Raw genomic sequence first — 16999 nt, forward strand, 5'->3', positions numbered from 1 at the left:
ACCCAATAGAGAAATGGGCAGAGGACTTAATCAGGCAATTTACAAAAAAATTATTTACATGGGACTTCCCTGGCGGTCCGGTGATTAAGACTCCCCGCTTCCACTGCAGTGGGCATGGGTTCGACCCCCTGGTCGGGGAACCAAAACCCTGCATGTTGTGCAGCCAAAAACAAAAAACTTACAGGTAATCCAAATGACAAATAAGTTTTTGAAAAGATACACAATCCCAGTAGTAATCATGAAATGCAAATTGAAACTGCACTGAGATAGCATTCCGTACCTATTAGATCAGCAAAAATTGTCTGAATGTAGTAAGTGTTAGTCTTGTTTGGATCATACTCTTAAAACTCTACAGGTGAGAGAGTGTGAAAATTGTAACAGTCATTTGGGAAAACAGATTGTAATTACCTGGTGAAATTGAAGAGACACCTATATGACCCAACAGGTTTGTTTGTTTGTTTGTTTGTTTTTGAATTTTATTTTATTTTTTTATACAGCAGGTTCTTATTAGGACCCAACAGTTTTATTCTTTTTTATATACCGTTATGACATAATGTTCTCAGACTTTTTGGTCTCAGGACACTTTTATACTCATTTTGAAACATTAACGTCTAGTTTAGTAGAGGCCAGCTGAATTCTCATATATGCTTCTGCATTCAGTGTGTTAAAATATGCTGGTTTGGTTGAAGTATACGAGAAAAATCCAGCCTCAAAAAGATACATACTGGGAAAACGCAAATTTATTTTAATAGTCATTTCAGGTAATTATGAATATTCCTGTTTGACGCTACACCAAAAGTTGACAAGCAATAGTTTCTTTTTTTTTTAATGAGAACCTCTGGGAACTACAGTTTTGTCTTTTTTTTTTTTTTACTTTTTATTTATTATTTATGGTTGTGTTGGGTCTTCGTTTCTGTGCGAGGGCTTTCTCTAGTTGCGGGAAATGGGGGCCACTCTTCATTGCAGTGCGCGGGCCTCTCACTGTCGCGGCCTCTCTTGTTGCGGAGCACAGGCTCCAGACGCGCAGGCTCAGTAGTTGTGGCTCACGGGCCCAGTTGCTCCGCGGCATGTGGGATCTTCCCAGACCAGGGCTCGAACCCGTGTCCCCTGCATTGGCAGGCAGATTCTCAACCACTGTGCCACCAGAGAAGCCCAAGCAATAGTTTCTTAAAGGTTTGGTCCAAAGTGGAATCTGAAAGCTTATCAGTGAATGTTGCCTTACTCTTTAAAATTGTAATCTATTATCTTGCAATTTCAGTGGATCTTTTACCCACCTTTGATTTTATAATATTATTAATTGGTCTTCTGGAAAATATTGGTTCATTGAGTAATCCAGATATTTTAAATATTGACACATTTTAATAAATAACAAAATTCACATTTGTTGTTATAACCCTGATATCAGAAGAGTTTAAGTATGGGGAAACAGTTAAGCTCACTGTGGTAGATACATGTTTTCTAAATTTTGTCATTGGTCACAGATGTTCTCAGTTGTTTTCCTTGAAGTGACAGGCTCACTCACTTTTTTCATTTTTAAAGAAATATGTTGCAGATAATCAAAACTGGATAATCATTGTTTGTCAGTTTTTCTTCTATGTAAAAATAATATTCCATGAAAAAAGCAGCTATTTCTATTTATAATCAAATGATTACAGAAGTGCCTTTCCTGAAGAAAACCTTCATATTTTGGTGTAGCAGAATTACTTGATGCTTTATATCCCATCTTGTCACACAGATATTTAAAAGATATATATTCATGGATTGAGATTTTAAAAATTAATAATTTTACTACTTCATTATTGATGTTCTTAAATGACACTAGCATTATTATTTTTTTAAATATCTTTATTGGAGTATAATTGCTTTACAACGGTCTGTTAGTTTCTGCTTTATAACAAAGTGAATCAGCTGTACATATACATATATCCCCATATCTCCTCCCTCTTGCGTCTCCCTCCCAACCTCTCTATCCCACCCCTCTAGGTGGTCACAAAGCACCGAGCTGATCTCCCTGTGCTATGCGGCTGCTTCCCACTAGCTTTCTGTTTTACATTTGGTAGTGTATATATATCCATGTCACTCTCTCACTTCATCCCAGCTTACCTTTCCCCGTCCCCGTGTCCTCAAGTCCATTCTCTACGTCTGCATCTTTATTCCTGTCCTGCCCCTAGGTTCTTCAGAACCATTATTTTTTTTAGATTCCGTATATATGGGTTAGCATACGGTATTTGTTTTTCTCTTTCTGACTTACTTCACTCTGTATGACTGACTCTAGGTCCATCCACCTCACTAAAAATAACTCAATTTCGTTTCTTTTTATGGCTGAGTAATATTCCGTTGTATATATGTGCCACATCTCCTTTATCCATTCAACTGTCGATGGACACTTAGGTTGCTTCCATGTCCTGGCTATTGTAAATAGAGCTGCAGTGAACATTGTGGTAAAACTAGCATTATTTTTAGTACAGTTTTAGAGCTAGTTGAGAATGGCTATAGTAGCTGCTAGTACAAATTGGTGCCACTGTTTTGATTATTGCAAAGGCATTAGCAATTTTACCCACCATTGTTTTTGCACCCTGTGCATATATCAACACAGTGAAAATGGTAAATAATGTCTTATTATGAACATAGCTTTTACCTCACAGTTTCCTTTACAAGATCTTAGGGACCTATTCAACCAGAGGCCTGTGGACTACTCTTTGGGAACTCCTCCGAAAAATGTTTGCACGTACGTATGTGTCAGGATACATGTACGAGAATGTATAGGGTAGCAGCATTTTTTTTTTTTTAATATTATAGCTGTGAACTAGAAGCAATGAAGATTTCTAGATAATTAGATTATGGTATATTCATCCAAAGGCATACTATATAGCAGTGAAAATGTGTGAACTATAGCAGCAGAAATCAAATAGTTGATTCCCTCAAATGTATGTTGACTTGAAGCTAAGTAACAAAAGAATTTCTACAGTATATTTCTATTTAAATTCAGTTCTAAACAGAACTAAATTACATTGTTTAGAGACATAGATGGAGCTATAGTGAGTAGGAAATCTAAAGAAAAGCAGAAGATTAATTACTACAAACCTGTGTAGTGGCTATCTATGGAGAGGGTACAAGAATAATCATTTGAATGATTTCAATGGCAAGATTTCTTATCTTATCCTTTGTGTTGATACACAGATGTTCTCTTGATAAGTCTTTAAATTGTAAAAATACACTCTCCTATGTGTGTGATGTTTCACAATAAAAGAAGGAAGCAAACAGGATAAAAACATATGTCCTTGAATGGGATGATGCTGATATCTGTAACTTAATCCATAAACTTAATGCAATTTTGGTGAGATTTAAATTTCAATAGAAAAAAAAAAGAATAAAAACAGTTGGGCACATCTTTAAAGGATAATCAAGGAGGAGTAGCCCTTACAGATGTTAAAACATACTGGAAAGCTACAGTTAAAATTGTATTAGGGTCATGAATAATTAGATTGCTGGTATAGAATAGAAAGTCCAGATACAGACCAAATACATAACAAAAAGTTACTCGAAGGTAAGAATGTCATCTCAAATCACCGGTCCATTTTCTTACTTGTTCAGGTTCGGTAATTTCCCCATTCCATTGTTTAGCCCTTTCAGTTAATGCTTTTTTTTTTTTTTTTTTTTTAATGCTTTATTTTTGTTAGTATATTTTTCACTTCTAAACTTACCATTTGTTTCTTCATGGTATCATATTTCTTTGCCAAGACTTTGCTTCTTTGCTGAAACTTTGTGATTTTTTTCATTTTCTTCAAATGTCTTACTCATTTTTTTGTGGAAGCAGTTTTATAATGTCTACTTTAAAATATTTGGCAGATATAATTCTAACATATATTTCTTCTCAGTGTTCATGTCTTTTTATTGTCTTTTCTCATTCCTTTAGAGGTTTTCCTGGTTCTTGTTATGGTATGACAAATTATTTTTCTATTGAATCCTTTATATTTTGAGTATTATGTTATGAAACCCTGCATTTTATTTAAACCCCCATCCCACCTCCTCTTTCAGCAGATCTCACCTGAAACTGCGTTTTGGGGTAAAAAAGGGTGGCACCCCTTCGTTACTCCCCGGTGTGTGCGGAAGCTCCAGTCCCGTAATTAGCCCCCACTGACACGTTGCTAGGGAGGATCCTCTAGTGAACACTGGGCAGGAGTGAAATGCAGACCCTGCTTTATGCTTTGCTGACGTCACCCTGGCTCAGAAGGTTCCTGCTCTTCACGTGGTCCCAGTGTCACTGAGGTGTGTGGGTGGGCATGCTACCTCTGGACGGTGGTTAAGTTCTGATTCTCCAGCGGGCATTCCCTGCCACCACCCCAGTGGGGAGGGTTAGGGGTGGGGACACCTTGTCGTCATTGCGTGGATGTTGAATTCCGAGCCCTCCGCATTTTCTCCACTGGTACTATGGAGGAAGGAGGTCTTGTTCCTGTTGAGTGGGTCTGCACACCCTCTGTGATACCTCGCTGTCTGGGAGGGGAGCGGAGGGGAGGGGATGTCTGGGTTTTCCCTTTGGCCTTTGCTGACGGGCGTAGGACTTGGGCTTCTTCTCTGGTGTTTGGCTCACAGAGGTCGATCATCACCTAATAGTTTTCTGTCCTGCCAGCCTGCTACTTTTCCGTTCTTTTGGTTAGAGACAGTGGGTATTTCTTGGGCTTGTTTTGTGTTTCTGGTTCCTTTAGCACCTGTTCTTATGAATGAATCAAACCTAGGGAATTTATGCTGTTTCATTCTTCAGCACCTGGGCTCTAGTTTGTCTGGCACCTTCTCTTTACCTTTTAGTGTCTTCTGGTGTTTGTCTTACGTGTCACGTCCAAGGTTTTTAGCTGTACTTAGCGTAAAATATAGGGAAAAGTGAATCTCCTCCATTTTGTCTGGAAGTGGAAGAAGTCTGCATTCATTTTTGAAGGTTTTGTGGTTTTTTTGTTTTTGTTTTTTATAAATTTATTTATTTGTTTTTATTTTTGGCTGCGTTGAGTCTTCGTTGCTGCACGGGGGCTTTCTCTAGTTGCGCTGAGCGGGGGCTACTCTTCGTTGTGGTGCGCGGGCTTCTCATTGTGGTGGCGTCTCTTGTTGTGGAGCACACGGGCTCTAGGTGCGCAGGCTTCAGTAGTTGTGGCACGTGGGCTCAGTAGTTGTGGCTTGCAGGCTCTTGAGCGCAGGCTCAGTAGTTGTGGCGCATGGTCTTAGTTGCTCGGCGGCACGTGGGATCCTCCTGGGCCAGGGCTCGAACCCGTGTCCCTTGCATTGGCAGGCAGATTCTTAACCACTGCGCCACCAGGGAAGCCCTGAAGGTTTTGTTTTTTTGTTTTGTTTCTGAATATATAGTTCTGGGTTGATGTGCTTTTCTTCTTTTCAGCATTGAAAAGATGTTCTTGCATTGTGTCCTGTCTTGCATTGTTTCTGATGAGAAGTCAGGTGTTAATAGTATCGTTATTCCTGTGTATATAATGTTTTGATATTCTCTGGGCGCTCTCAGGACTCTGGTTTTCAGCAGTCTGGCTATGATGTGCCTAGGTGTGATTTTCTTTGTATTCTTCTTGTTTGGGGTTTGCTGAGCTTCTTAGAATTGTAAGTTGATTTTTTTCACCAAATTTGTGAAAAGTTTGACCTTTGTTTTGTATTCTTTTTTTGTCCCATTTTCTCTCTCCTCTTCCTCTGCAACTCCAATTACATGCATGTTCGTGCATTTGATATTCTCAAATATTGTCATAGGTTACTGATGCTTTGTTAATTTTTCAATAGTTTTACTTTTTGGTCCTCAGAATGGATGAACAATTTATTTTCAAGGTCACTGGCCATTTCTTCTGTTGTTTCCAATCTCTTATTAAGCACATCCACTGAAATTTTTATTTAAATTGCTGTAACTCCTAGGTATAGAATTTCCACTGGGTTTCACGTTGTAATTTTCACGTCTCTTCTGTTACTCTACTCCTGCTCATGACCAGCTTTTCCTGTATGTTGTGGAACATATTTCCGATAGCTGCTCTGAAGTCTTTGTTTATCTTGTCATTTTCTATTGAATATTTTTTTTTCTTCATTGTGGGCCCCATTTTCCTGTTGTTGTTGTTGTTGTTTTTTCTTTCCCCATATGTCTAGGAATTTTTATTGTATACTGAACATTTTAGATGATAGGTTAATACCGGATACTGTTATGTTATTTTGTCAGTATCGGGTTTTTTTTCTGGGAGACTTTTATTATTGCTGGCCTTACATTCCAAACTACATCATCCCAGCAGGCAGTGACATCAGAAATCTCTACTCAGTTCCTTCAGCAAGCAGGTCAGCTGTTGTTTTCCCTGAGCTGCTTAAGAGTCCCTCTGTGAATGTACATTTCAGGGGTGTAACAACGATTTGAGAGTTTATTCAGTGTGAGGGGCTCTCTTTTCTGTGGCTTCTGCCCTTCAAGGTTTCCCCTCTGGTTCCATCCTTTCTATCATTGTTGAACTTTACCTGTCTTCTCACACCAGTAAGACTGATGCTCTCTGTGTGAGGCCTAGTACCACCCTTCCCCTTCTGTGCACACTAGGAGGCCTTAGCAGAAATACACAGACCTTAGCCAGTGATGTTCTTTTCTGTCAAGAGTCAAATGTCCTGCCATTCCAGGCTTGGTTGTTCACAAGTGACTTAAATTAGTTAGGTTTTATATTTTATTGAGATTTTACAAATTTTATTTCCAAGAGAGCTATTCTGATACTGGCCTGCCATTACCCAATAAATAAATTTAAAAAAATTATTATTTCCCCTGTGTGAGAGTCATTCTTTTATTAAGGTATATCTTGTACACAATATAATTCACCCCTTCCAAGGGTACAGTTGAACATATTTTGAGAGATGTGTACAGTCCTGTGTATAACTATCATTATAGTTGAGATGCAGACCCTTTCCTTCACCGCAAGCTCCCTCATGGCTGTTTCAGGTTGTCCCCTCCCACCACTCTGGCTCCCGGCAATCACCATTAGATCTGTTCCTCTCCCTACGTTGGTTGTTTTTTGCCTTTTTTTGCCTTCTCTAGACTGATATGTAAATGGAATCATACAGCAATCTTTTCTGTCTGGCTTTTGTACTTAGCATAATGGTTTTGAGATTTCTTCCCGTTTTGGGGCCAGTATTTATAAAGCTGCTTGAACCTTTGCGCAACACGATGTTCGACATTGCTGCCAGCACTGAATATTGTCAGTGTTTCTATATTTCAGCCATTCTGGTTGGTGTTTAGTGATATTTCGTTGTGGGCTTGATTTTGCATTTCTGGATGAGTAATGAAATTGAACACATCTTTAGTGAAGTGTCTGTTCAAAGCTTTTGCCCCAAAGTCCCCTTTTTTCCTGTTGATTTGTCTTCTCCTTACTTTCGAGTTATAAGAGTTCTTTATATACTCGCCATAGAAGTCATTTATTAGAGGTGTATTTTGCAAATATTTTTGTCTAGTCTATGACTTGTTTTCCTTTTTTAATGTTTTTTGAAAGAGTAGGGGGTTTAATTTTGATGAAGTTTGTCGTTTGTCACTTCGTAATTTTTTTCTTTTATAGATTTTGTTCATTATGCCTTATATAAAAAATATTCAAGTTTTCCTGCATATTCCAAGGTTACCTTTAGATTATTTATTCCTTTTATAGTTAAATTGCATGTATGATAATGAGAAGATGAGGTAAGGTTCAAGGTTCTTTGTTTTCAGTGTGGATATTCATTTGTTCCAGCATCATTCTAAAAGACTGTTATTCCCTTGAATTATCTTGACTCTTGGTCAAAAATAAACCACACACACACATACACACAAAGATGTATTTTTTCAAAAACATGAATTCATATTGATATTTTTAAAATTTAATCTAGTAGCTGTTTGTAACATATTTAAAAACTTTTTTATTCCCCCATTCAATCTATAATTGTACCTTTTAATTTTAATTAATAATTCCTCTAACTAAAAAAGTTATTAAAAGAAAAAGACAAGTTGATTATTTTGTGCATCAATTTAAAAGTACTCCAAAATAACTATACTAGTATTAAACATTCAAAGCTAGTAGATCAGTAATGAGATTTAATATTTTCATTGCTTTCTGCCATCATCTTTTGAGCCTTCTAGTAGTATTGAAGATACTTTGAGTAATTTGCTATGATTAGGTAAATACTATTTTGATAACATATTCAGCTGCTACAAGCATTTTAGTTGATGGTATTAATATTTTTACTGATCGTTCTTCTGTGAAAATAATTTTTTCCCATAGCTCTTACTTGTCAGTGGAGAGTAATGGAAGTCTGCTCTGTTGCTTCTCTTTGTGAGACAGGTGGAAAACACAGAAATTCCTTTCATGCCTCCATTGCGTTACTGCTTGCAACTCCCCAAGGCAAGCACTGTTATCACCACTAACACCATAGATGAGTCTTGCCTAGTTTTGTTCTTTATATGACTCATACAATAAATACTGTTTTCTATCTTTTTTCACACGCTATCATACTTGTGAGATTCATTCAAATTATTGCTTGTAATTGTTCATTTGTTCTCATTGTTGTGTAGTATTCTGTTGTGAAAGTACCATAATTTATCCACTTTTATTGGGCATTTGGGGGTTTTTCAGTCTGGGACTGTTATGACTTGTATTTTGTGAACATTCCAGTATATTTCTTTTGGTAGGCACTGAGGACTAACATTTTATGGAATTCTAATTCAAAAATGGCTACCTTCTTTTCTTATAACCTAAGTGAGAGTGATTATGTAAATGAGACAAAGTATTCATTATGTTCTTGTGTTCAGTTAGTGGAATTTGCATTAATTACCCATTTCTAACTGATTATGAACCACTCAAATTCAGTTCCTCTTTGTGGCATTGTGAGTGTGGGCAAGGAATTTAAACTCTGCGCTTCATTTATAAAAATCAGAAGTTATGGTACCTACCTAAAATGGTGGTTATTACACTTAAATAAGGTAATTTTTGTTAACTACTTGGCCTAGTTGCTCACTGCATCCTGCATGTTAAGTGTATTTTATTGGCCAGCTTTCTGACTTCCCTAAATTATTGGTGTCGATAAAGTGTCATGGTCTCTTTTTAAGTTGTTTTCATTTTTATAAGTTTTATTTTTATATATCCAGGGTACTAGAAATTTGTAATTCAAATTCCAGGTTATTAAAAAAAAATTTTTTTTGTCATTTGACTTTCTCTAAGATGTGTGTGTGTGTTTACTCTATAAAAGTTTAGGGGTTTTATGTAGTCAGATTTATTCATGGTTTTATTTATGGTTAAAGCTGTTAGGGGGCTATAGATGAAAGATTACAGCTGTTAGGGGGCTGTTAGTTTAGGGCTTCTGATTCGTGTATGTTGCTATCAACTAGAGGTTGACTGTTGCCTTGACCCAGTAAGCAGAAGGCACATCTGCCGGCTCAGGAAGGCTTGCTGTAGGACAGTCGCTCTGAGGCTTCGCTTCTTCGTGTCCAAGATGGAGTTTAAGACATTTACCCTATTTACTTCATAGTGATGAGTAACGAAGACGTTGTATAATGTAAAAAAAAGTTTCTTAGAAATAACAGTGATTTGGCAGAGATCAAATCATGGAGGGCCTTGAAATGCTCCGTTAGCTGTCGCTGTATAAAAAATTACCATAAATTTAATGGCTTAAAATGGCACCCATTTGTAGATGAGAAGTTTGGCCAGGCTCAACCGTGCTTTTTGTTTAGGGTCTCACAGGGTTCAAATGAGGATATCTACCAGGCTGGGTGTTTATCCAGAGGCTCTGGCGAAGAATCTTCTTCTAAGCTCACTTGGCTCCCGAGGGCGGGTAGAATTCAGTTCCATGCAGTTGTAGGACCAAGGTCCCCATTTCTTTATTGGCCATTTGGCCTGGGGTTGCTGTCAGCTCCTAGGGGCCACTCCCTGGTCTTTGTATGTGGCTTCTTTTCTCTTCAGAGACAGCAGTGTGGTCCTGAATCCTTCACTTGCTTTGAATTTCCCTGACTTCCCTTTCTGCTGCCAGTTGGAGAAAAATCTTTGCTTTCAAGGAATTGTATGATTAGATTAGAATACGCCCCGTCCCCCTGGATTAATTCAAAGTCAGTTGATTAGTAGCCTTAATCCCATCTGCAAAATCTCTTTGCCACGTCTTATGGCATAATCTCTGGCATGGTATTTCATCGTATTCACAGGGTCTGGATTAGGGTGGGGCATCTTGAGGGTAGGGTCAGGCGTTGTAGGAGTCTGCCTACCACAATTGCCACGTTGAGGAGTTTGGACCTGATCCAGAGGGATCAGGGAGTCCCTTAGAAAGTTTGCTGTAGCAGCAGTGAGGAGGGCGGGTCAGAACGGAAAAATTTCATTCATAGCAAAGTCCATTTTGATTTTGTAATGTTATTTAATGGGTGTTTGTTTGTTTTTTTTTTTAAGTAGAGGTTTTGATCAGAAATGTATGTTTATTAGCGTACAAAGTAGAAATAATTAACTGGACCCAAACAACAACAAATCACTCATCATGATACTCATTACTTCAGGCCAATTCATTATACAAAGTGGTTTGATAGATTGCTTTTTATTTTACTCAGTTCTATTTTAGCATATCTTTTCCAAAGCAAACGCTGATTGTTTTGATAGAGACTTAAAAACCTGAATGTCATTAATAATATCTTCCTACACACGATATTAAGGTGTGTTTACTTCCTTAGATGGCTGATCTCATGCATTATATGTTGATTCTTACTGGCTTAGTTTTTATATCTACTTTTACTTACTTTTATTCTCTGGTCTTGAGTTTTGCCTTTTTTGGCTGCTGCACACAGCGTGTGGGGTCTTAGTTCCCCGACCAGGGATCAAACCCATGCCCACTGCAGGGGAAGCGCGGAGTCCTAACCACTGGACCGCCAGGGAATTCCCCTGAGTCTTGCATTTTTCAAGCTGTATTTTTTTCTTCTGAACTAAATTTGCCATATCTCAGAGATTTTGACATGTTTCTTATTTAATCACTTCAAAAATAATATAAATTTTTTTCATTTGATTTAAAGAAATGTGCTGCTAGATTGAAGGGAGTTTTCAATTTTTCTAGTGGGTAGATTGAAGGGAGTTTATCCTTATATTGTGAATTTATAATTATTAATGTGTTAAGTTTAGGAAATATCTGCTTTTTAAAATGCGGCCTAGGAAATATCTGAGTTTTTGAATTTGTAAGACTTTCTTATGGCCATAGATATTGTGAGTTAAAAAGAATTTTATGTACATTTGAATAGAATGTATATTTTCTATTCTGGGAATTTGGAGATCTCTCTGTTTATGTGTAAGTTTGAATCAAACCTGACCATCATTAATAAATATGTTGATTTCTGAGAGCTGTGTTAAGTCCAGTCTATGTATTTCTCTTTGGCTTTACTTTTTTTTTTTCTTTCTTTTTTTTCTTTTTAAGCATTTTTACTTAAAATGCTTACTGTAGCATTACTTTTTTTTACTGTAGCATTAAAAAGTTTGTTTTTTTAACTTTAAGTCAGCTTTACTTTTATATGTCAAGGAAATTCATTAGGCATGTGAACATTAATGATTGTTTCTTCTTCTTTTGGAATTTTCACTGTAATGTTAGACTCATTTTAATGTGAACTTATCTTTGCCCTGTTCACTGCACCTTGGTTTGGACCCTATTTTTATGATCAATATTGCTGTACCTGCTTTCTTCCTCTCTCTCTTTCTTCCTCTCTTTCTTTCTCTCCCTCCCTCCCTCCCTTCCTTCCTCTCTCTTTCTCTCTCTCTGTCTTTTTTTTTTTAATATTTATTTATTTGGCTGCACTGGCTCTTAGTTACAGCACACAGGATCTTCACTGTGGCATGTGGGCTGTTAGTTGCAGCATGTGGGATGTAGTTCCCTGAGCAGGGATTGAACCCGGACCCCCTGCATTGGGAGCGTGCAGTCTTAGGAAGTCCTACCTGCTTTCTTTTTGATAGCATTTGTCTGTTCTTTACCCCCAGATCATTATTTGTGAATATCCTGTGCTACTGTGCCTCGTGCACATATGTGTATATATATATAGATACACATACACATATGTGTTATCTATATATATATATACTCATACACGTATGCGTATATATATAAACATACACATACGTGTATATATACACACATACACATGTGTATATGTATTCATATACATAAATAAAAGGTTTATGTGTATTTACATCTAAGGTGTGTGTGTGCATGTGTATGTATAAAATATATTTTGCACATTTTGAAAGTTATTTTTTAATAGGGAATTTATCCTATTTACATTTATTATCCATGGACTTGAATGTTAATGTATCAGGTATAAAAATTTTAGTTTCAAACAATTTTTTTGTAGACCTTGGAAGATATTGCTCTTTTTTGTTTTTGCATTTAATATTGCCAATGAAAAGCAATTCCCGGTTCTACTTTCTTTGTAAATGACCTCTTTTCTTTTTGGTGGGGCTACTAGAATTTTTCCTTTATCCTTGTTATCTTAAAATTTTGCCCATGTTTCTAGGTGTAAGACATTTTAATCTGAAGCTGGTGTTTTCTGTTTGGGTGGGTGTTTTTGTAGTGATACGGATATCAATGGAACAGAAAAAAAAGACTTGTCTTTCAGCTTCCTCATCTATTAAATGGAAATTATGCTTAATAAATGTTACCTCTTATTATTAGATATTTTCATAAATTTTCTTCTAATTTCTCTGCTTATAATCCTTCTATTTTCTCTCCTTCTGGTACTCTTTATAAACAGACATTGGACCTTCCTGATAGTTTCCCATGCCATTTTATTTTTTCTCTTACTTTCTATCTTCATTCTTTATTACTGCATTATGGGAGAATCCTAACAGACTAATAAGAAGAAAAGTTTGGTAAAGGTTGAAAACAGTTTGGTGTGTAGAAAACTAATATTTGATATTTCTTAGAGCACTTAGCGAATTGCAGTAGTTGATATAGAATAAATACTTGATAATTAATTGAACAAGCTTTGGAATATCCTGAAACTTATTGTTACTGTTTCATAACTCATCTTTAACCTTAATCTCTGAAATTTTGTTGATTCTGTTTTGTATTATAGATTTATTTTGGGAGAGCCTTCCAAGTTTTGGAAGTTCCTCAGACTCTTTCTTACAGGTGGCAATGTGAACTCTCATTGAGAGTTTTTTCTTGGATGTGTTCTTGGACTAATGTCAAAAGATATTTAAGGGCTTCCCTGGTGGCGCAGTGGTTGAGAATCTGCCTGCTAATGCAGGGGACACGGGTTCGAGCCCTGGTCTGGGAAGATCCCACATGCCGCGGAGCAGCTGGGCCCGTGAGCCACAATTGCTGAGCCTGCGCGTCTGGAGCCTGTGCCCCGCGACGGGAGGGGCCGCGATAGAGAAAGGCCCGCGCACCGCAATGAAGAGCGGTCCCCGCACCGCGATGAAGAGTGGCCCCCGCTTGCCGCAACTGGAGAAAGCCCTCGCACGAACCGAAGACCCAACACAGCCAAAAATAAATAAATAAATAAATAAATAAGAAAATCCTTTTAAAAAAAAAAAAAAAAGATATTTAACACTTTTTATCTTTCCCTCTCCTTCTCTTTTTTTTAATGATTAAAAAAGTACAAAAAATTGTTTAGGAGTTTTTAATATCGAGTCAAATTGTTTAGTTGATAAGAGCTATTTATCTTACCTTCCTCTCACGAAATGTTAATTAGCTTTGTAATTGTTACTTAGCTTATAATTTGTTTCAATTTCTGACATGCGGTGTATGAGGGTGCTGATGTTAGACAAGTTTCCTGTAGAAGTTTATTCTTTGACATTTTCTACAATTTTATATATGCTTTTTATTGGTTCAAAAAGATATATTCCAGCCTATATAGATAGTATATGTTTTCTTTCAATGCCAAATGTCTTTCATTAGCTATGTAGTTATAACAGATGGGTTTGAAGCGTTCACTTAAATGCAGTTAGTATTTTTTTCCCCTTTATTCCCTAATCTCTTTACATGTTATTGTAAATTAGTATGTTGGATACATTCCAGGACTTCTCATAGTAGTTTAGCTAATGTCATGTAGTATTTTCCATTGCAAACATGATTAAGAGAACATGTTGATGTTTCTAAAATGATATAGACAGTGAGAAAAGGATCAAGTTAAATTATTTTATTTCCTTATTATACACTTAAATAAAAGTCATTATATTTTATTTGTCAAAATTACTTTTAGAGCAAAAGGCTTCTGTACAACTTGCCATATGCTATAAAAATAATGGAGATTCTAGATTTTAACAGTTTAGCAGAAATTATTTTGTGATGTTAATGAGTTAATAATAAAAACTTTTCAGTGGTTGATTGGACATACAAATGTACTTTCTTCCCTCAACATTACCTTGACCTTTCCAGTATTGACTCAAGGATACTCAGACTACCTAGATATTATACATGTCTTTAATTCTGGGTTCTGTTAATATAGTAAACATATTTAGATACCATGGGAGGTTGTGACATAAATGTTTGGAAAAAGCTGATTATTATACTTTATCAGTGAAGATAAAGAAGGCTTTATTTCTTTTCTTCAGTTTTTGTTAATGCAGTAATACCTTTGAGTACAAAAAGACAACTGAAATGTGTGTTAGTGTGTGAACTTGTGGACATTATATAAAATTAAAATGTCACAGATATAACTGGTGTTTATGAGTTACTTAGAAGCTACAGTGGTCTTGTTGCCTGCAGCCAAAATGTGTAGAAGACACACCAAGAGACACTTAACTTTCTTACATTGGTTCAGTGCAGTGGACTGATGGTTATGAGGAAGAGTTTGATGGCATGTGATATCTTATGTAGATTTACATGCAAGACATTGAAATTATTTATAATTTAAAAACTATTGTATTCTCTAATTGACTAGCAGAATATGGAATCAGTATATTAGCCTGCGAAGATATTCATAGTAATGTTAGCAACTCTATTACCTGAGCCTGAGTTTTACCACGTACCGTCCCATTTGGCTTCAGTTAGTTCAGCTCTGCTAGTCATGAGCCACACCTACAGTAAGATTACCAAAAGTGAAGTCCATTTAGTATATATAAATATGAACACCAGTTTATTAGGGCCTTTCTGTGTCAAACAGCATTCATGGTACCAAGAATACAAAGTTAGTACAACCTTGTTCCTCTACTCAAAGATCTTGGATGAAAAAAGGACCGATACGTAATTACCATGCAATAGCATAAATGCTAAAACAGAAGTATATGCAAGAAGGGCAGCTAGGCATCTCCTACACACAGAGAGAGATTTTATACGTGATGATGCCCCAAGTGGGCTTGGGCGGATGAGGAAGTTTATTAATCATTCTTAGGGAAAGAATTACTCTTAGATAATTCATACTGACTTCTTACACATTTCAAGTGCGCTAAACTTCCCCTGTTGTTCGTTTGAGACTTATTTCTTTGATTTTACCACTTGCAAGAGATAGAGGCAGATTGGAATGGGGGAAGGAGAAAGTCAGATGACTTAATTTTTCTTCACATGCCCAGCATTTTAAAGAAACTTGAAACTAACTGCCACAGTGAAGTGTGTAGATTTGTATGTGTGCCTTTAACCATGTAGTTGCCACTCATTAACTTATTCTGTGATTGACTAGTTTACTTCATATTGATTTTTAGGCAGGGTGAAAATAGTAAGAGATTTTGGAAATAGTATATATTTGTTTTATCTGTTTATTAATGGGATCTAATCACCTGTTAAAAATAATCCCCAACTAGAAACCTGCCCTTTTAACCGTATTATTAGTTTTTTAAAAATGGTAGTTGTATTGACAAAGTCAATAGAAAAAAAAATGTGAAATGCTAACTTTCTAAACTTGAATGGAAGGATGAATATGTACCAAGCACTGAACAGAGAACTTCGATTGTATCCTTTTTTTTTTTTTTTTTAAATTTTGGTGCCCATAAATAAAGTTTTATTGGAACGCAGCCATGCTTATTCATTTAATTGTATGGCTATCTACAGCTGCTTTTTTTTTTTTAATTTTTATTTATTTATTTATTTATGGCTGTGTTGGGTCTTCGTTTCTGTGCGAGGGCTTTCTCTAGTTGTGGCAAGCGGGGGCCACTCCTCATCGCGGTGCACGGGCCTCTCACTATCGCAGCCTCTCCTGCTGCGGAGCACAGGCTCCAGACACGCAGGCTCAGTAATTGTGGCTCACGGGCCCAGCCGCTCCGCGGCATGTGGGATCTTCCCAGACCAGGGCTCGAACCCGTGTCCCCTGCATTGGCAGGCAGACTCTCAACCACTGCGCCACCAGGGAAGCCCGATTGTATCCTTTTAACGGATCCTTTATTTAGTGCTCTGCAGGCTTCAAATTGTTCTACTAGTAATGTACAAAGACTTTTGAATATCTTCCTAGCCCCACATTTGAGTGTTGCTTTTCCAGGTTTTATAAGGAGATTTCTTTATCCTTTCCCCCCTTCCAGCGATGTGCATTTTGTAAGCACCTTGGAGCCACTATCAAATGCTGTGAAGAGAAATGTACCCAGACGTACCATTATCCTTGTGCTGCTGGCGCCGGCACCTTTCAGGACTTCAGTCACTGCTTCCTTCTTTGTCCGGAGCACATTGACCAAGCTCCTGAGAGATGTAAGTTTACTACAGGTACATTTAAAAACATTTATCAGTGTATTTACTTAAACTAACAAATGTTTAAGTTCCCTAAGTGTTACTCTACTTGTGGTAAAAGGTAGCATTACATAATCTTGATAATCTGAGAGGTCTTCACAAGAGACCCTTGGGTGGGGTGAGGGGCGGGGTGGGGGGGGGAAATCTGTTCCAACAGTATCATTGAAGTGACATCCAGAGAGTTATTTCCTCAGAAATTCAAAGATAGTTTGCCTGTTTTTTATTCTTATTTAAAAAATTTAACTACTGTAGAAAGTTAAACTTGCTGAGTATATGGTATTTTAATATGTACTATGAAAGTAGGTCATTTAAAAAATTAAACAGTGTCTTTAATTCAGTGTCTTTTACACTAAAAAGACTACCCAGT

The 16999-nt window shown here is 36.9% G+C and overlaps 1 protein-coding gene across 17 annotated transcripts in view; it reads left to right on the plus strand.

The window, feature by feature from the left end:
* Window positions 1-16999, plus strand: part of KMT2C (lysine methyltransferase 2C) — a 288523-nt gene that overhangs the window by 134483 nt on the left and 137041 nt on the right. For all 17 annotated transcript variants that reach the window (XR_009008902.1, XM_057550459.1, XM_057550470.1 and 14 more), the window contains one exon: window positions 16431-16593. Coding sequence is in view for 16 of the 17 variants with exons in the window: in XM_057550459.1 (XP_057406442.1) it covers window positions 16431-16593 (163 nt within the window). In the remaining variant the exon portion in view is untranslated. The remainder of the gene's footprint in view (window positions 1-16430; window positions 16594-16999) is intronic.

The sequence above is a fragment of the Balaenoptera acutorostrata genome, chromosome 7, assembly GCF_949987535.1.
Source record: "Balaenoptera acutorostrata chromosome 7, mBalAcu1.1, whole genome shotgun sequence".
In the NCBI taxonomy this organism is placed as follows: domain Eukaryota; kingdom Metazoa; phylum Chordata; class Mammalia; order Artiodactyla; family Balaenopteridae; genus Balaenoptera; species Balaenoptera acutorostrata.